General features: G+C 42.0%; 1 protein-coding gene across 2 annotated transcripts; it reads left to right on the top strand.

Moving 5' to 3' along the window:
- Positions 1-320: 320 nt before the first annotated feature.
- On the top strand, positions 321-14365 carry LOC139579566 (CD209 antigen-like protein C). 2 transcript variants are annotated; one of them, XM_071408317.1, is made up of 6 exons: positions 323-798; positions 10902-11003; positions 11257-11562; positions 11787-11923; positions 12281-12390; positions 13775-14365. In XM_071408317.1, the coding sequence occupies exons 1-6, from the start codon at positions 717-719 to the stop codon at positions 13905-13907; spliced, it is 870 nt and encodes a 289-aa protein (XP_071264418.1). In that variant the 5' UTR covers positions 323-716; the 3' UTR covers positions 13908-14365. The 2 variants fall into 2 exon arrangements, with proteins under 2 accessions (XP_071264419.1, XP_071264418.1); XM_071408318.1 differs by lacking the exon at positions 12281-12390 and having other exon boundaries at positions 321-798.
- The last annotated feature ends 6366 nt before the right edge of the window (positions 14366-20731 follow it).

The following is a 20731-nucleotide window of genomic DNA, read 5'->3' on the forward strand; positions in this document are numbered from 1 at the left end:
GAATCAGCTGTGTAGTGATACGTAACCTCTCAAAACTACAGTCATCCTCTGTGATGTGTGTGTGAATTCACAGGGTCCCATTTTACTCCATGTGAATATATTGTCACTTCAATGCTTTCATCACATGTTAAAATGTATATACACTGTTGTAAACTAAACTACTATAAACTAAATATACAAACTAATCTACACTGTTTTAAGCAAACATGGTTTTCAGAAAATAAGTCTGGAGTCACGTGGTGGTGGTTAGTGTCGTCCTATTGGTTAGACAGTTTCCCCTTTAATGAGGTTGACAGTTAAAACTGTCTCTGACATTAGACTGAGTCACACAGAGGCTCCAGCTGTGCAGCGAACAGACACAAACCTACAACTGAGATAACAGAAGACATTACAACAGTAGAAGTTACAACAGTAGAATATACAACAGTAGAAGCTACAACAGTAGAAGCTACAACAGTAGAAGATACAACAGTAGAAGATATAACAGTAGAAGTTACAGTAGAAGTTACAACAGTAGAAGTTACAACAGTAGAAGTGACAACAGTAGAAGATACAACAGTAGAAGTTACAACAGTAGAAGATACAACAGTAGAAGATACAACAGTAGAAGTTACAACAGTAGAAGATACAACAGTAGAAGATACAACAGTAGAAGTTACAACAGTAGAAGTTACAACAGTAGAAGTTACAACGAAGAACCTAATTAAATAAATACCATGGATATTGATGATAGTATATATGCCAACCAAAGACCCATCATGCCCCGCAAGAAGGATGGAGCGGGTGATCAACATTCAGGTAACAGTTTATCCTGTTATAATGCTAGACACGGACAAACACGCACGCACGCACGCACGCACGCACGCACGCACGCACGCACGCACGCACGCACGCACGCACGCACGCACGCACGCACGCACACACACACACACACACACACACACACACACACACACACACACACACACACACACACACACACACACACACACACACACACACACACACACACACACACACACCCCAACAAGCAAAACTTTTATGCACTACTGTAACTTTCCTACACTAACTCTATGAACACACACTGGACTCTACAAACACGCTCAACACATACTGACACTGACACCACACACACACGACATGTGCCCACACACACATAAATACAGACATTTTTCATTTACATAAATATTCACACCCCTCAGTCAATACATGTTAGAATCACCTTTGGCAGCGATTACAACTGTGAGTCTCTGGATAAGTCTCTAAGAGTCATTACAGCTGGTAGTCTCTGGGTGAGTCTCTAAGAGTCATTACAGCTGGTAGTCTCTGGGTGAGTCTCTAAGAGTCATTACAGCTGTGAGTCTCTGGGTAAGTCTCTAAGAGTCATTACAGCTGTGAGTCTCTGGGTAAGTCTCTAAGAGTCATTACAGCTGTGAGTCTCTGGGTAAGTCTCTAAGAGTCATTACAGCTGTGAGTCTCTGGGTAAGTCTCTAAGAGTGATTACAGCTGTGAGTCTCTGGGTAAGTCTCTAAGAGTCATTACAGCTGTGAGTCTCTGGGTAAGTCTCTAAGAGTCATTACAGCTGTGAGTCTCTGGGTAAGTCTCTAAGAGTGATTACAGCTGTGAGTCTCTGGGTAAGTCTCTAAGAGTCATTACAGCTGTGAGTCTCTGGGTAAGTCTCTAAGAGTCATTACAGCTGTGAGTCTCTGGGTAAGTCTCTAAGAGCTTTGTACACCTGGATTGTACAATATTTGCCCATTATTCTTTTCAAAACTCTTCAAGCTCTGTCAAATTGGTTGTTGATCATTGCTTGGCAACCATTTTGAAGTCTTACCATAGACGTTCAAGCAGATTTAAATCACAACTGTAACTCTGCAAACTCCTGTGTAGATTTGTGTTGTAGGTTGTGTGGTGGAAAGCAGACTGAACCAGGTTTTCTTCTAGGATTTTTCCTGTGCTTATCTCCATTCTATGATTTTTTTTATCCTGAAAAACTCCCCAGTCCTTAACAATTACAAGCATAACGATAACATGATGCAGCCACCACTAGGATCTAACATATTGAGAGAAGTACTCAGTAATGTGTTGTGTTGGATTGCCCCTCTGTATTCAGTACATAAAGTGAATTGCTTTGCCACATTATTTTTAATATATATGGAGATAGTTTAGTGCCTAAAATAAGGGGATAAATACATGTTAAAAAAATACATGTCTCCTGATCTTTAACAACTCTCAGATTGAGGACAGACACTTCAGAACTTCCTTTTTATATTTCTGGGGACTTTCTGTTCCATGTAGTGAATCTGTTATTCAATGTGTTTCTATTGGCTAATAGCAGTAATGACTTTCTGTTGTTCCATGTAGTGAATCTGTTATTCAATGTGTTTCTATTGGCTAATAGCAGTAATGACTATCTGTTGTTCCCTGAGGTGAATCTGTTATTCAATGTGTTTCTATTGGCTAATAGCAGTAATGACTATCTGTTGTTCCATGTAGTGAATCTGTTATTCAATGTGTTTCTATTGGCTAATAGCAGTAATGACTATCTGTTGTTCCCTGAGGTGAATCTGTTATTCAATGTGTTTCTATTGGCTAATAGCAGTAATGACTATCTGTTGTTCCATGTGGTGAATCTGTTATTCAATGTGTTTCTATTGGCTAATAGCAGTAATGACTTTCTGTTGTTCCCTGAGGTGAATCTGTTATTCAATGTGTTTCTATTGGCTAATAGCAGTAATGACTATCTGTTGTTCCATGTAGTGAATCTGTTATTCAATGTGTTTCTATTGGCTAATAGCAGTAATGACTATCTGTTGTTCCCTGAGGTGAATCTGTTATTCAATGTGTTTCTATTGGCTAATAGCAGTAATGACTATCTGTTGTTCCCTGAGGTGAATCTGTTATTCAATGTGTTTCTTTTGGCTAATAGCGGAAATGCCAAATTCAATGCTTCATGCAATACATTTTTTCACATATTTTTTTATACTTTAATGGGTCTTAAAATTGTAAATCAAATAGTTAAATAATCCTTGGTATCTTAAAACAATTCCATATGTTGGCTCAGACCCTCCCCCACTCCCCCGCCTTAGACTCTAGAGGGTTAAACACTATAATTTACACAGAGTGATTCATTGCAACTTATTATGTGACTTGTTAAGTAAATGATTCATGAGCTTATTTAGGTTGAAGTGGTTGAATACTTATTGAATAAAGACATTTCAGTTTTTCATTTTATATATATATACAGTGGGGAGAACAAGTATTTGATACACTGCCGATTTTGCAGGTTTTCCTACTTACAAAGCATGTAGAGGTCTGTAATTTTTATCATAGGTACACTTCAACTGTGAGAGACGGAGTCTAAAACAAAAATCCAGAAAATCACATTGTATGATTTTTAAGTAATTAATTTGCATTTTATTGCATGACATAAGTATTTGATACATCAGAAAAGCAGAACTTAATATTTGGTACAGAAACCTTTGTTTGCAATTACAGAGATCATACGTTTCCTGTAGTTCTTGACCAGGTTTGCACACACTGCAGCAGGGATTTTGGCCCACTCCTCCATACAGACCTTCTCCAGATCCTTCAGGTTTCGGGGCTGTCGCTGGGCAATACGGACTTTCAGCTCCCTCCAAAGATTTTCTATTGGGTTCAGATCTGGAGACTGGCTAGGCCACTCCAGGACCTTGAGATGCTTCTTACGGAGCCACTCCTTAGTTGCCCTGGCTGTGTGTTTCGGGTCGTTGTCATGCTGGAAGACCCAGCTACGACCCATCTTCAATGCTCTTACTGAGGGAAGGAGGTTGTTGGCCAAGATCTCGCGATACATGGCCCCATCCATCCTCCCCTCAATACGGTGCAGTCGTCCTGTCCCCTTTGCAGAAAAGCATCCCCAAAGAATGATGTTTCCACCTCCATGCTTCACGGTTGGGATGGTGTTCTTGGGGTTGTACTCATCCTTCTTCTTCTTCCAAACACGGCGAGTGGAGTTTAGACCAAAAAGCTCTATTTTTGTCTCATCAGACCACATGACCTTCTCCCATTCCTCCTCTGGATCATCCAGATGGTCATTGGCAAACTTCAGACGGGCCTGGACATGCGCTGGCTTGAGCAGGGGGACCTTGTGTACACTGCAGGATTTTAATCCATGACGGCGTAGTGTGTTACTAATGGTTTTCTTTGAGACTGTGGTCCCAGCTCTCTTCAGGTCATTGACCAGGTCCTGCCGGGTAGTTCTGGGCTGATCCCTCACCTTCCTCATGATCATTGATGCCCCACGAGGTGAGATCTTGCATGGAGCCCCAGACCGAGGGTGATTGACCGTCATCTTCAACTTCTTCCATTTTCTAATAATTGCGCCAACAGTTGTTGCCTTCTCCCCAAGCTGCTTGCCTATTGTCCTGTAGCCCATCCCAGCCTTGTGCAGGTCTACAATTTTATCCCTGATGTCCTTACACAGCTCTCTGGTCTTGGCCATTGTGGAGAGGTTGGAGTCTGTTTGATTGAGTGTGTGGACAGGTGTCTTTTATACAGGTAACGAGTTCAAACAGGTGCAGTTAATACAGGTAATGAGTGGAGAACAGGAGGGCTTCTTAAAGAAAAACTAACAGGTCTGTGAGAGACGGAATTCTTACTGGTTGGTAGGTGATCAAATACTTATGTCATGCAATAAAATGCAAATTAATTAGTTAAAAATCATACAATGTGATTTTCAGGATTTTTGTTTTAGATTCCGTCTCTCACAGTTGAAGTGTACCTATGATAAAAATTACAGACCTCTACATGCTTTGTAAGTAGGAAAACCTGCAAAATCGGCAGTGTATCAAATACTTGTTCTCCCCACTGTATATATGTGTATATATACACAGTTGAAGTCGGAAGTTTACATACACCTTAGCCAAATACATTTAAACTCAGTTTTTCACAATTCCTGACATTTAATCCTTGTAAAAATTCCCTGTCTTAGGTCAGTTAGGATCACCACTTCATTTTAAGACGGTGAAATGTCAGATTAATAGTAGAGAGAATGATTTATTTCAGCTTTTATTTCTTTCATCACATTCCCAGTGGGTCAGAAGTTTACATACACTCAATTAGTATTTGGTAGCATTGCCTTTAAATTGTTTAACTTGGGTCAAAAGTTTCGGGTAGCCTTCCACAAGCTTCCCACAATAAGTTGGTTGAATTTTGTCCCATTCCTCCTGACAGAGCTGGGGTAATTGAGTCAGGTTTGTAGGCCTCCTTGCTCGCACATGCTTTTTCAGTTCTGCCCACAACTTTTCTATAGGCTTGAGGTGAGGGCTTTGTGATGGCCACTCCAATATCTTGACTTTGTTGTCCTTAAGTCAATTTGCCACAACTTTGGAAGTATGCTTGGGGACATTGTCCATTTAGAAGACCCATTTGCGACCAAGCTGTAACTTCCTGTAACGGTCGTCGGATGAAGAAGGATCGGACCAAAGCGCAGCGTGGTAAGTGTTCATGATTATTTATTTAAACTGAGACAAAATAACAAAATAGGACAACACGAAACAGTTCTGTCTGGTGCAGACACAAAACAGAAAACAACTACCTACAAAACACAGGTGGGGAAAAGCTGCCTAAGTATGATTCTCAATCAGAGACAACGATAGACAGCTGTCTCTGATTGAGAACCACACCCGGCCAAACACAAAGAAATACAAAACATAGAAAAAAGAACATAGAATGCCCACCCAAATCACACTCTGACCAAACCAAAATAGAGACATAAAAAGCTCTCTACGGTCAGGGCGTGACACTTCCTTGAGATGTTGCTTCAAAATATCCACATGATTTTCCCTTCCTCATGATGCCATCTATTTTGTGAAGTGCACCAGTCCCTCCTGCAGCAAAGCACCCCCCACAACATAATGCTGCCACCCCCGTGCTTCACGGTTGGGATGGTGTTCTTCAGCTTGCAAGCTTCCCCCTTTTTCCTCCAAACATAACAATGGTCATTATGGCCAAACAGTTCTATTTTTGTTTCATCAGACCAGAGGACATTTCTCCAAAAAGTACAATCTTTGTCCCCATGTGCAGTTGCAAACCGTAGTCTGGATTTTTATGGCGGATTTGGAGCAGTGGCTTCTTCCTTGCTGAGTGGCCTTTCAGGTTATGTCGATATAGGACTCATTTTACTGTGGATATAGATACTTTTGTACCTGTTTCCTCCAGCATCTCCACAAGGTCCTTTGCTGTTGTTCTGGGATTGATTTGCACTTTTCGCACCAAAGTATGTTCATCTCTTAGGAGACAGAACGCGTCTCCTTCCTGAGCGGTTTGACGGCTGCGTGGTCCCATGGTGTTTATACTTGCGTACTATTGTTTGTACAAATGAATGTGGTACCTTCAGGCGTTTGGAAATTGCTCCCAAGGATGAACCAGACTTGTGGAGGTCTACAAATTTTTTTTCTGAGTTCTTGGCTGATTTCTTTTGATTTTCCTATGGTCAAGCAAAGAGGCACTGAGTTTGAAGGTAGGCCTTGAAATACATCCACAAGTACACCTCTAATTGACTCAAATGATGTCAATCAGCCTATAAGAAGCTTCTAAAGCCATGACGTCATTTTCGGGAATTTTCCAAGCTGTTTAAAGGCACAGTCAACTTAGTGTATGTAAACTTCTGACCCACTGGAATTGTGATACAGTGTGATACAGTGAATTATAAGTGAAATAATCTGTCTGTAAACAATTGTTGGAAAAATTACTTGTGTCATGCACAAAGTAGATCCTAACCGACTTGCCAAAACTATAGTTTGCTAATTAACAAGACATTTGTGGAGTGGTTGAAAAACGAGTTTTAATGACTCCAACCTAAGTGTATGTAAACTTCTGACTTCAACTGTATATATATATATATATATCTATATAAAACATAATTAATCTTTGACAATATGGAGTATTGTGTGCAGGTCAGTGACAAAACATCATTTAAAATTCAGTCAATAACAACAAAATGTGGAAAAATGCATTTTTCAGAAGGCACTGTACATAGCTACCTCAATTACCTCGTACCCCTACACATCAGCTTGGTCCTGGTACTACCTCTATTACCTCGTACCCCTACACATCAGCTTGGTCCTGGTACTACCTCTATTACCTCGTACCCCTTCACATCAGTTTGGACCTGGTGCTACCTCAATTACCTCGTACCCCTTCACATCAGCGTGGTCCTGGTGCTACCTCTATTACCTCGTACCCCTTTACATCAGCTTGGTCCTGATACTCCCTGTACATAGCTACCTCTGTTACCTCGTACCCCTACACATCAGCATGGTCCTGGTGCTACCTCAATTACCTCGTACCCCTTTACATCAGCTTGGTCCTGGTGCTACCTCTATTACCTCGTACCCCTTCACATCAGCTTGGTACTGGTACTCCCTGTATGTATAGTGCATTCAGAAAGTATTCACACCCCTTGACTTTTTCCACATTTTGTTACGTTACAGCCTTATTCTAAAATGGATTTAATACACATTTTTCCTTATCAATCCACACAAAACCCCATAATGACAAACAAAACAAAAACAGGTTTTTAGACCTTTTTGCAAAGTTATTACAAAAACAAACACAGAAATACATTATTTCCATAAGTATTCAGACCCTTTACTATGACACTCAAAGTTGAGCTCAGATGCATCTTATTTCCATTAATCATCCTTGAGATGTTTCTACAACTTGATTGGAGTCCACCTGTGGTAAACTCAATTGATTCAACATAATTTGGAAAGGCATACACCTGTCTATATAAGGTCCCACAGTTGACAGTGCATGTCAGAGCGAAAACCAAACCATGCGGTCAAAGGAATTGTCCGTAGTGCCCTGAGACAGGATTGTGTTGAAGCACAGATCTGGGGAAGGGTACCAAAACATTTTTTCAGCATTCGAGGTCCAGTGTTGGCGGCGGTGAAATGGCAGGAGAGGGCATCAGGCTTGGTATTCTTAGAACCGGGGCGATAAGTAAGTGTGAAATTGAATCTCCTGAAGAACAACGCCCACCTGGCTTGCCGGGAATTCAAGCGTTTCTGTGGTCAGTCCACACGATGAAGTAGGGGTTACAGAGCCCTCCGGCCAGTGACGCCAAGCCTCAAGAGGCAGCTTAACTGCCAGGAGTTCCCGTTTACCGATGTCAAAATTCTTCTCTGCAGGTGAGAGCTTACGGGAAAAGAATGCACATGGGTGGACCTTCTGAACAGAGGGGGAATGTTGAGACAGAACAGCACCTACCCCGGTGTCGGAGGAGTCCACCTCCACGATGAACTGGAGTTCTGGGTCGGGCTGAGTAGGGACCGGAGCGGAGGTGAAGCGACGCTTGAGTTCCAGGAACACTGCCTCTTTCTCAGGGGTCCAGTGGAACGGAGTGGAGGGGGAGGTGAGGGTGATGAGAGGTGCTTCCAGACGGCTGTAGTTGCAGATGAAACGTCTGTAAAAAATTGGCAAACCCCAGGAAATACTGTAGCTGCTTCAGGTTAGAGGGCGCAGGCAACTCTGTGACTGCCATGTCTTGGCGGGGTCCAATAATATAACCCAGGAAAGACACAGAGGAAGCATGGAACTCACATTTCTCAGCTTTGACAAATATTCTCCCACAGCCGTTGGAGAACTTGGCGAAAGTGTTGCTGGTGAGCCTCAGGGTCCTTAGAAAAAATCTGAATGTCATCGAAATAGACAATAACGAAGCGTCCAATCACATGTCTCAGCACATCACTGACCAGGTTCTGGAAAACAGCAGGGGCGTTAGTAAGAACAAAAGGCATGACCAAATACTCAGTGGCCAAGTGGTGGGTTAAACCCAGTTTTCCACTCGTCCCCCTCTCTGATGCGGACAAGGTGGTAGGCATTCTGGAGGTCAAGTTTGGTGAACACCGTGACACCAGAGCAAAAGCAGAACTGATGAGTGGCAAAGGAAACTTGTTCTTCACTATGATGTTATTCAGCCCACGGAAGTCTATTCACGGCCTCAGTGACCCATCCTTTTTATTTACAAAGAAAACACCAGCACCCACCTGAGAGGAAGAAGGCCTGATAAGTCCCGAAACCAGGGAATACTGGATGTACCTCTCCATGGCCTGCTGCTCGGGGCGAGAGAGGTTATACAACCGGCTACAGGGGAGAGGAGCGCTAGAATGGAGGTCGATGGCGCAGTCGTACGGCCGATGAGGCGGCAGCTACAGGGCGTGGTGCTTGCTGAACACAGGACCTAGATCGTGACACTCTGGAAGAACTGATGACAGGTCCGGAGGTTCTGGAATGGACTGGGGCAAAGATAAGGGCAGGGGCAGAATGTAGACAATTCTAGTGACAAAATTAACTCCAAGTGGTTACCCTTCCAGCGGTCCAGTGGATCTGAGGGTTGTGCAGCTTTAACCATGGATGGCCAAGAACCAGGGGAGACTGAGGACAGTCGATTATGTGGAAACTGATCCTTTCCTGGTGGTCTCCAGAGAGATGCCGGATGACAGGGACGGTCCTCTCCCAGACACGGGCGAGGAGCTGTCCTTTCCTGGTGGTCTCCAGAGAGATGCAGGATGACAGGGACGGTCCTCTCCCAGACACGGGCGAGGGGCTGTCCTTTCCTGGTGGTCTCCAAAGAGATGCAGGATGACAGGGACGGTCCTCTCCCAGACACGGGCGAGGGGCTGTCCTTTCCTGGTGGTCTCCAGAGAGATGCAGGATGACAGGGACGGTCCTCTCCCAGGGTAACGACACCAGGGTCCAGGAAACTCTCGTCGGCGCCTGAGTCGATAAGAGCAGGCAGAGGAAAAGCCTGACTCTGCCACACGAGGGCGCCGTCGAGCAGGGGTCTGGGGGGGAGACGGGCAGGCGATTTGGCTCAACAGTATATCCCCCACTACTGCCAAGCCACCACTTTTACTGGACGCAGGGAACAAGTGGAGACAAAGTGACCAACCTGGCCACCGTATAGGCAGCTCCTAGTGCTGATTCACCGCTGCCTCTCCTCTGGAGAGAGACGGGCCCGGCCGAGCTGCACGGAGGCAGCCAGTCAGGAAGGAAATCTTGACCCGTTCGCGAGCATAAGAGTTGGGCTGTTGCTGAAGCCAGTCAGGAGGGAAATCTTGACCCGTTCGCGAGCATAAGAGTTGGGCTGTTGCTGAAGCCAGTCAGGAAGGAAATCTTGACCCGTTCGCGAGCATAAGAGTTGGGCTGTTGCTGAAGCCAGTCAGGAAGGAAATGTTGACCGTTCGCTAGCATAAGAGTTGGGCTGTTGCTGAAGCCAGTCAGGAAGGAAATGTTGACCCGTTCGCTAGCATAAGAGTTGGGCTGTTGCTCGAATAGTGAACATTGTACTAAAAAGGCTCTGTGTGTAGATTGATGAAGACCATGTTTATGTATGAGGGAAAAAACTATTGAATCCATTTCAGAATAAATACGTAACAAAATGTAGAAAAAGTCAAGAGGTCTGAATACTTTCCAAATGCACTGTAGCTATTTTATTTAGACTTGTTATTCTTCTTCGTTATTCACTGTGTATTTATTTCTTGTGTCACTATTTTATATGTTGTATTATCAACTCGGCATTGTTGGAAAATGACCCATAGGTCAGCATTTCACTATTAGCATACATCTGTTGTTTACGAAGCAAATGACAAATGAAATTTGATTGTGATTGAAATAGGTGCCGCCAGTCATTTTGGGTGCCTGAACTCAGCAATATGTTTAAGCCAATATTCTGTTAGAGGTTCTGGAACTCAAGCAGTAGAATATGTGAGGTGCTGGAACTCAGTTCTGGTGTTCTGTTCAATGTCAAGCTTGTGTATTTCCCTCCCTGATTCAAGCAGCAAATGGACACAAAAGCAGACGCTAATACAACGCTGTTAAAGAGCAAATTCTTCTGGTAATAATTTGTGCTTCAGTGTCTTGTCAGTGTTGGAAGAGATACTCTGGAGCAGCTGCAGTGTGTCTGGGGCTGCTGTGTGTTCTCCTACTGGCTGGGATCACAGGCCTGTTACTCTACCGTGAGTTTGATTTGTTCTCACTCAAACATTCTTCATCATCAGTGGTGTTACGACCAGGGTTCAATTACATTTACATTCCAGTCAATTCCATTCAGAAAGTACACCACATTTAAATTCCAGGAATTGGAAATCAATTGGAATTCCAGTGTACTTCCTGAATTGACTGGAATTGAAATGCAACTGACCCCAACCCTGGTCATGTCTGATTAACTTTTACACTGTTACCTTGTTCAATGATCATATTATTTCACAGAGAGAAACCAGTTGACCAGCTCCAACACCCTGACCAAAGAGAGGGACCAGCTACAGACAAGCGACAACAACCTGACTGCAGAGAGAGACCAGCAACAGACTAGCAACAACACCCTGACCTTAGAGAGAGACCAGCTACAGACCAGATACAACAACCTGACTGCAGAGAGAGACCAGCTACAGACCAGATACAACAACCTGACTGAAGAGAGAGACCAGCTACAGACCAGATACAACACCCTGACCAAAGAGAGCTACCAGCTACAGAAAGAGATAGTACGTCTGAAACAATCTACAGTTGAGAAAGGTGAGTCAAATTGTCTCATTACTGTTCTGTTTGACAGTCTCTGTATCAGTTCACATGTCACTTACCAACAGGAAATGTAACTTATATTAAATGAACAATGTGATAAATATTCTCCAACTTCCAAACCGTCCATTAGTTAGTGCCCTGTCTTCCTTGAGTGTCTGATTGATACTTAATTCAATGTTGTATTAAAGTGACTAAAGCAAGAAATGTTCAACTTACAGTGTGTCCGCGAGGTTGGAAGAAGCTTGGTAGCAGTTGTTACTACGTCTCTACTGAGTACAAATCCTGGGAGGAGAGCAGACAGGACTGCAGATATAGAGGAGCAGACCTGGTGGTTATCAAGAGCCAAGAACAACAGGTGTGTCAGAGAGAGAGAGAAAGAGAGAGTGACAGAGTGAGAGAGAGTGAGAGACAGAGAGAGTGAGAGAGAGTGAGAGAGTGAGAGAGATTGACAGACATAGAGAGTGAGAGAGTGAGAAAGTGAGTGAGTGAGAGACAAAAACAGAGGGATAGAGTGAGAGAGAGAGTGAGAGAGAGAGAGAGAGAGAGAGAGAGAGAGAGAGAGAGAGAGAGAGAGAGAGAGAGAGAGAGAGAGAGAGAGAGAGAGAGAGAGAGAGAGAGAGAGAGAGAGAGAGAGAGAGAGAGAGAGAGAGAGAGAGAGAGAGAGAGAGAGAGACTATGTATTAACAATGTTGTGTCTCTTCCACAACTACAGACATTAGTCAACTGGTTATGTGGAGTGTATGACTATGTCTGGATTGGTCTGACTGACTCTGTTACTGAGGGGACCTGGAAATGGGTGGACGACACACGACTGACCACAACGTAAGACATTAATGAATTGTGTGTCACTATGAAATCCCTGTCTGGAGTAGGAGGTTCAAATTGGACAGCCTGATTCTATGTGTTTCTCCTACAGGTATTGGAACAGTGGACAGTCTGATTCTATGTGTTGTTTCTCCTACAGGTATTGGAACAGTGGACAGTCTGATTCTATGTGTTGTTTCTCCTACAGGTATTGGAACAGTGGACAGTCTGATTCTATGTGTTGTTTCTCCTACAGGTATTGGAACAGTGGACAGCCTGATTCTATGTGTTGTTTCTCTTACAGGTATTGGAACAGTGGACAGCCTGATTCTATGTGTTGTTTCTCCTACAGGTTTTGGAACAGTGGACAGCCTGATTCTGTGTTGTTTCTCCTACAGGTATTGGAACAGTGGACAGTCTGATTCTATGTGTTGTTTCTCCTACAGGTATTGGAACAGTGGACAGTCTGATTCTATGTGTTGTTTCTCCTACAGGTATTGGAACAGTGGACAGTCTGATTCTATGTGTTGTTTCTCCTACAGGTATTGGAACAGTGGACAGCCTGATTCTATGTGTTGTTTCTCCTACAGGTAATGGAACAGTGGACAGCCTGATTCTATGTGTTGTTTCTCCTACAGGTATTGGAACAGTGGACAGTCTGATTCTATGTGTTGTTTCTCCTACAGGTATTGGAACAGTGGACAGCCTGATTCTGTGTTGTTTCTTCTACAGGTATATGAACAGTGGACAGCCTGATTCTATGTGTTGTTTCTCCTACAGGTATTGGAACAATGGACAGTCTGATTCTATGTGTTGTTTCTCCTACAGGTATTGGAACAGTGGACAGTCTGATTCTATGTGTTGTTTCTTCTACAGGTATTGGAACAGTGGACAGTCTGATTCTGTGTAGTTTCTCCTACAGGTATTGGAACAGTGGACAGTCTGATTCTATGTGTTGTTTCTCCTACAGGTTTTGGAACAGTGGACAGCCTGATTCTATGTGTTGTTTCTCCTACAGGTATTGGAACATTGGACAGTCTGATTCTATGTGTTGTTTCTTCTACAGGTATTGGAACAGTGGACAGCCTGATTCTATGTGTTGTTTCTCCTACAGGTATTGGAACAGTGGACAGCCTGATTCTATGTGTTGTTTCTCCTACAGGTATTGGAACAGTGGACAGCCTGATTCTATGTGTTGTTTCTCCTACAGGTATTGGAACAGTGGACAGCCTGATTCTATGTGTTGTTTCTCCTACAGGTATTGGAACAGTGGACAGCCTGATTCTATGTGTTGTTTCTCCTACAGGTATTGGAACAGTGGACAGCCTGATTCTATGTGTTGTTTCTCCTACAGGTATTGGAACAGTGGACAATCTGATTCTATGTGTTGTTTCTCCTACAGGTATTGGAACAGTGGAGAGCCTAATGGTGGAAGAGCTGAGAACTGTGTGTATTTCTACTCCTCGTCATCAGACACCGGAGCTTGGTGGGACTATTACTGTTACTATAAATACAGATGGATCTGTGAGAAATAGGATTCATCCTCTGTACTCTCTCTGAACTACTAAATAAGATTTTGCTAAGTACTATCAATGAGAAACTATTTTCTGCTTATTCAATTTACCTTGTCAAGTACATACAATATATAACAATACAAATGTATAATACATCATAATAAAAATAACATAACATATGCAATAACAATACAATGACTTGATAACAGAAAGACTGTTCTCTCTGTTGTCGTGGAAATTCACCACTAAGGACTGAAATTCAAAGGAAATGAATCAATCTTTATTATCACAGTCATAGAGGTTTATTGATGTTAATTTTTATTTTTATTACTTTTTATTTTAGTCTACTTGCAAAATATTTTTCTTAACTCTTCTTGAACTGCACTTTTAGTTAAGGGCTCGTAAGTCATCATTTCACTGTAAAAGTCTACACTTCTTGTATTCGGAGCATGTGACAAATAAAGTTTGATTTGATTTGATTTGAGACTCTTCATACTGCGACACAAACAAGTCATATAAGCACGGTTGGTTCCTGCATGAGACTGACTGATACCAGGAGGGCGAGAAAAGAGAGACTGGAAGAAGCAGGCGCTGAGACACTAAACGCTGGTCGTCTTGAACAAACAAGATGAACTGGCACAGACAGAAAACAGGTATAAATACCCAGGGGATAATTGGGGAAGATGGGCGACACCTGGAGGGGGGTGGAGACAAGCACAAGGACAAGGTGAAACAGATCAGGGTGTGACACTATATGTGTTTTACAAACACACACACACACACACACACACACACACACACACACACACACACACACACACACACACACACACACACACACACACACACACACACACACACACACACACACACACACACACATGGAGAAGTAACAACACGTGTAACCCTCCCACCTGAGAATCTGTGGTTTTCAGCCATTCATTTCCTGCGTTTCAGGAAGCAAAATCCATGTCACTTCAATCTCTCTGGATTAATGGTGATTTAGCATGTACATCTTGGTGGGGCAAACTCAACAACTCCTACAATATAAACTGAACATTTTGTTGAAAACAAATATTTGAAGGTTAAGAAGACCCTTACCAAAAATGTATTGCCATTGGGCGAACCATATACACAATCGCAAATACCACTCAAATGGACGGCAGTTCATCCAAACCTCATGGCAAGTGGAACATGGCAAATGCGAAGTGTCATACACCAAAAATCCCAAAGATGGCGAGCGTGCTCTACCGTAGATTTTCATTTGGCATATGACCATTTATCAACAAAAAAATGATCAATTATTCATATGTTATAACTGTATGAACATACATTTGTCTTATTTTATTTAGTTTATTCATGTTTTGTCCATTTGCAATATATGATCATAGGAAGTCGGCTTCTGGACCCAAAAGTCAGTGAACCATGGCCAAATGGCATAAGAAATGTCCAAATGCCATACATACGTATTGAAAGTACCAAATCAGGATGTTATGTCCACTTGCAATATATGATCATAGGAAGTTGGCGCACGGCTGTCCATTTGCAATGTCTTACAATAGGCATTTACCATCACAAATTTGACATGCAGTAATATACTGCAGAAATGCCCAATTGATTGGCCCATTGAAATCGGGATGGCCGGGCAGTGATAGTGGTTCCTCTCCATCGCTCGTTGGTGTTGATTTCAGCATGTCAATTAGGTGATGGTTCGTCACTGTTTAAACTTATTGCAGGTGTACAAATGTCAGCCATCAAGTTAGCGTCCGTCAGTCAATAAGATATCATTCTGAATACCAAACTGATACAAACTGACACCAAAACCACTTTGTCCAACTCGTTTAGAAGCCAACTATCACATATTTCAGAGAAGGCCCAAAATTCACAGCGCCTTCTGTTTAACTTCTAGTTGCACACAATCCCGGATCCGGGAGCACCCCCATCAGTAAAAAAGCTGACTAGCATAGCCTAGCATAGCGTCACAAGTAAATACTAGCATCTAAATATCATTAAATCACAAGTCCAAGACACCAGATGAAAGATACACATCTTGTGAATCCAGCCATCATTTCTGATTTTTAAAATGTTTTACAGGGAAGACACAATATGTAAATCTATTAGCTAACCACGATAGCAAAAGACACAACTTTTTTTCCCCACCATTTTTTTCATGCATAGGTAGCTATCACAATTTCGACCAAATAAAGATATAAATAGCCACTAACCAAGAAACAACTTCATCAGATGACAGTCTGATAACATATTTATTGTATAGCATATGTTTTGTTCGAAAAATTTGCATATTTCAGGTATAAATCATAGTTTACCATTGCAGCCACCATCACAACTCTCACCTAAGCAACTAGAATAACTACAGAGACCAACGTGAATTACCTAAATACTCATCATAAAACATTTATGAAAAATACACAGCGTACAGCAAATGAAAGACAAAGATCTTGTGAATCCAGCCAATATTTCCGATTTTTTGAGTGTTTTACAGCGAAAACACAATATAGCATTATATTAGCTTACTACAATAGTGAACCACACAACAGCATTGATTCAAGCCAACAATAGCGATAACGAATAAACCAGCAAAAGATATTAATTTTTTCACTAACCTTCTCAAACTTCTTCAGATGACAGTCCTATAACATCATATTACACAATACATATAGAGTTTGTTCGAAAATGTGCATATTTAGCGGCACAAATCGTGGTTATACAATGAGAAAAGTAGCCAAGCTGCCAACAATATGTCAGAAGAAATCTTGGGAGAGGCACCTAATCTAATCAGTAACTAATCATAAACTTGACTAAAAAATACAGGTTGGACAGCAAATGAAAGATACATTAGTTCTTAATGCAACCGCTGTGTTAGATTTTTAAAATTAACGTTACTACGACATACAACGTCCGTTAAAGCCAGACCGCATCGAAATCAATGGCGGAATAGGAGTTTTACATTTTTCAACAGAACAACGAATTAACATCATAAATAGTTCTTACTTTTTGATGAGCTTCCATCAGAATCTTGGGCAAGTTGTCCTTTGTCCAAAAGAATCGTTGCTCGGTTGTAGATTGTCGCCTTCAACTTTGGAATTAGCTGTAAACATTAGCCATGTGGCGAAGACGTGCCCAACTCACTATTGCGCAGCACAAAGAAAATTTCGAAAATCGCAATATACTCACATAAACTGAAATAACTCGGTTTAAAATAACTACGTTATGATGTTTCTAACACCTATATCGAATAAAATCAGAGCCAGATATATCTAAGGGCTATAACGGGAGCTTTCTAGAATGCCATCCTGAGGTCTGTCTTGCGTCATGGCGAACGAAGGAAAGAGAGGACCTCACGTTCCGAGCCTATTTATAAGGCCTCAGATCTGCCTAGCAACTCCATTCCAATTCTCACTATTTGCTGACATCCAGGGGAAGGCATATGCAGTGCATCTCAACCAATAGAAGACAGGCAAATTAATAAACCGACCTCAGAACAGCCTGCATGATTTCAGACTTCTCACTTCCTCACAGGAAAATTGCTCCAACTCGAGTTCTGTTTAACTCACAGATATAATTCAAACGGTTTTAGAAACTAGAGAGTGTTTTCTATCCAATAGTAATAACAATATGCATATTGTACGAGCAAGAATTGAGTACGAGGCAGTTTAATTTGGGAACAAATTTTTTACAAAGTGCAAATAGCACCCCCTATTGTAAACCATAATAAAAACTTACACCTTAATTAGTGCTGAAAATCCACTTTTTTCTGGGCGTTGCTATGGGTTCTGTGAATGAGCTATTGGACAGAAACTGTAGGGTCCGTTTCTATGGGTCGAAGTGGTTTCAATGGACCCAGTCTTGTGACTCTGGGACTTTTCTAAATGTTCTCATTTTCGCGATGGTCAAAATGTATTGAAGTCATTGCAAATGTACGAGGCTGTTTCTCGGCCTGAGTACCTTCTAGATCCACATAGCTCACCACGCACTATAGACTTGAGCTCTAGAACAAGTTTCTAAAGTTTCAGAGCTCTAAGTCTGACGGTTCTTTGATATTTTGAACGAAGGTAACTACTGCAGGCTCTATGTGTCTGTTAACATCACACTGTGTCACTCCCCATTGGCTGTGTGGGTGAGTTCTGAAAATCACAGAAAATCACGTAGAGCTCCGAAACCCGCCTTAACGGATTCGTCTGAACACGCTGCAACTGGATCTATAACTTTTTTGAAAAAAAAAACAGATTTCTTTATCCATCACCGAACGGACATTGAATAATTTTTGTAAATTCCGATAAATGTCTGGTTCTTTTTTTCCTTACTGCCTAGGTTCATGTACTTTTGACGTGAAGGTGTCAGATTAGCGCTATATTACCATTTTTGACCTTTAATCCCAGTTAATGGACCTGAACTCAAAAAGTGTTGAGGCCTCGACGCCATCTTGTTTCTGGGCTAAAAGCCCATTTGGCCAAACCTGTGCTCAACGAGTTTCGTCTTAAAAGTCTTTTCCGTTTAGGAGAAAAGGCCATGTCCATTTCGTGATGATTTGTCCATTTGTAATAAGCAGCAAGTCGCCATCTAGTGGAATTTTCCGGATCAGCGGAATAATTACCAAAAATGTAAAAGGTACTTTGACGTGAAGATTAGCACTATATTACCATTTTTGATCTTCAATCCCAGAAAATGTCTCTGGGATATGTGGTAGCGCCAAATTCAAAGAAATTACTATAAAAATGTAACTTTCATTAAATCACACATTCAATATACCAAATTAAAGCTACACTTGTTGTGAATCCAGCCAGATTTAAAAAAATGCTTTACGGCGAAAGCAAACAATGCTATTATCTGAGGATAGCACCCAAGCAAACAATCACAGACCATCAGATTTCAACCCTCCCGCGCGACACAAAACGCAGAAATAAAGATATAATTCATGCCTTACCTTTGACGAGCTTCTTCTGTTGGCACTCCAATATGTCCCATAAACATCACAAATGGTCCTTTAGTTCGATTAATTCCGTCGATATATGTCCAAAATGTCCATTTATTTGGCGCGTTTGATCCAGAAAAACACCGGTTCCAACTTGCACAACGTGACCACAAAATATCTCAAAAGTTACCTGCAAGCTTTGTCCAAACATTTCAAACTACTTTTGTAATACAACTTTAGGTATTTTTTAACGTAAATAATCGATAAAATTGAAAACGGGATTATCTGTGTTCAATACCGGAGGAAAACAATGTGTAGCATGCTTTCTGGTCATGCGCCTCTAACAAACAGTACTATTCACTGGAGGCTCATTCTGAACATGGCTACTTCTTCATTTCTCAAAGGAAAAACCTCAACCAATTTCTAAAGACTGTTGACATCCAGTGGAAGCGATAGGAACTGCAGGAAGGTCCATTAGACATCTCGATTCCCAATGAAACTCATTGAAAAGAGAGTGACCTAAAAAAAAAAAAATCTGAATGGTTAGTCCTCTGGGTTTTGCCTGCCAAATAAGTTCTGTTATAGTCACAGACATCATTCAAACAGTTTTAGAAACTTCAGAGTGTTTTCTATCAAATAATAATAATAATATGCATATATTAGCCTCTGGGACTGAGTAGGAGGCAGTTTACACTGGGCACGCTATTCATCCAAACGTGAAAATGCTGCCCCCTATCCTAGAGAAGTTAACTCGAAAAGCGTTGAGGCCTCGACGCCGTCTTGTTTCTGGGCTAAAAGCCCATTTGGCTAAACCTGTGCTCACTGAGGTTCGTCTCAAAGTCTTTTCCGTTTAGGTGAATTGGCCGTTCGTTTCGTGATGTTTTGTCTATTTGCAATAAACAGCCAGTCGCCGTCTGGTGGAATTTTCCAGAACAGCAAAATATATATGTATTTTTTTTACTTTTATAAAACGGAAACCAAATGTCCGAGAGATATTATTTGATGACTTCCCGGAAGATCTGGCCCAGGGGCACGACCTGAGTACGTCGGCCTATTATAAAAACTATCGCGGACGTCTAGTAATAGAGCGTACATTTGCAATATAAGGAGATCCTCATCAACCATATGGGTAATGTCATCGGCGTCCCTTATGTAGGGAAGAGACTGTCCCAGTCAACCATGGTTACAAGGAGAGGATACTATAATATAATGTTTTTGGAACTAACAGGCACTATATAGTATCCCCTTTTCATGGTTCCAGACCCAACAGCATTATATAGTATCCCCTCTTCATGGTTCCAGAACCAACAACATTATATAGTATCCCCTCTTCATGGTTACAGATCCAACAACATTATACAGTATCCCCTCTTCATGGTTCCAGACCCAACAACATTATATAGTATCCCCTTTTCATGGTTCCAGACCCAACAGCATTATATAGTATCCCCTCTTCATGGTTAGACCCAACAACATTATATAGTATCCCCTCTTCATGGTTCCAGAACCAACAACATTATATAGTATCCCCTTTTCATGGTTCCAGACCCAACAGCATTATATAGTATCCCCTCTTCATGGTTAGACCCAACAACATTATATAGTATCCCCTCTTCATGGTTACAGACCCAACAACATTATATAGTATCCACTCTTCATGGTTCCAGACCCAACAACATTGTGCTGACAAACTGCCTGGGAGCTCCTCAGTGGTGAAACTCCTCCTCCTTCAATCAGTGGTGAACCAGGTGGAACAAATCTTCCAGGCAATCTGGGCGTGCCAGCACCTGGCTCTGCTGTTGTCTTTAGACCGCAGTGAAAGGAGCATTTATAACACCACAAGACCAAGGAAACTTCATCTTTGTGATCAAGGTGACTGTGCAAGTCCAAGCCCTCCACAAAACTGTGAAAG

This window comes from Salvelinus alpinus, chromosome 6 (genome assembly GCF_045679555.1).
Source record: "Salvelinus alpinus chromosome 6, SLU_Salpinus.1, whole genome shotgun sequence".
NCBI classification, from domain to species: domain Eukaryota; kingdom Metazoa; phylum Chordata; class Actinopteri; order Salmoniformes; family Salmonidae; genus Salvelinus; species Salvelinus alpinus.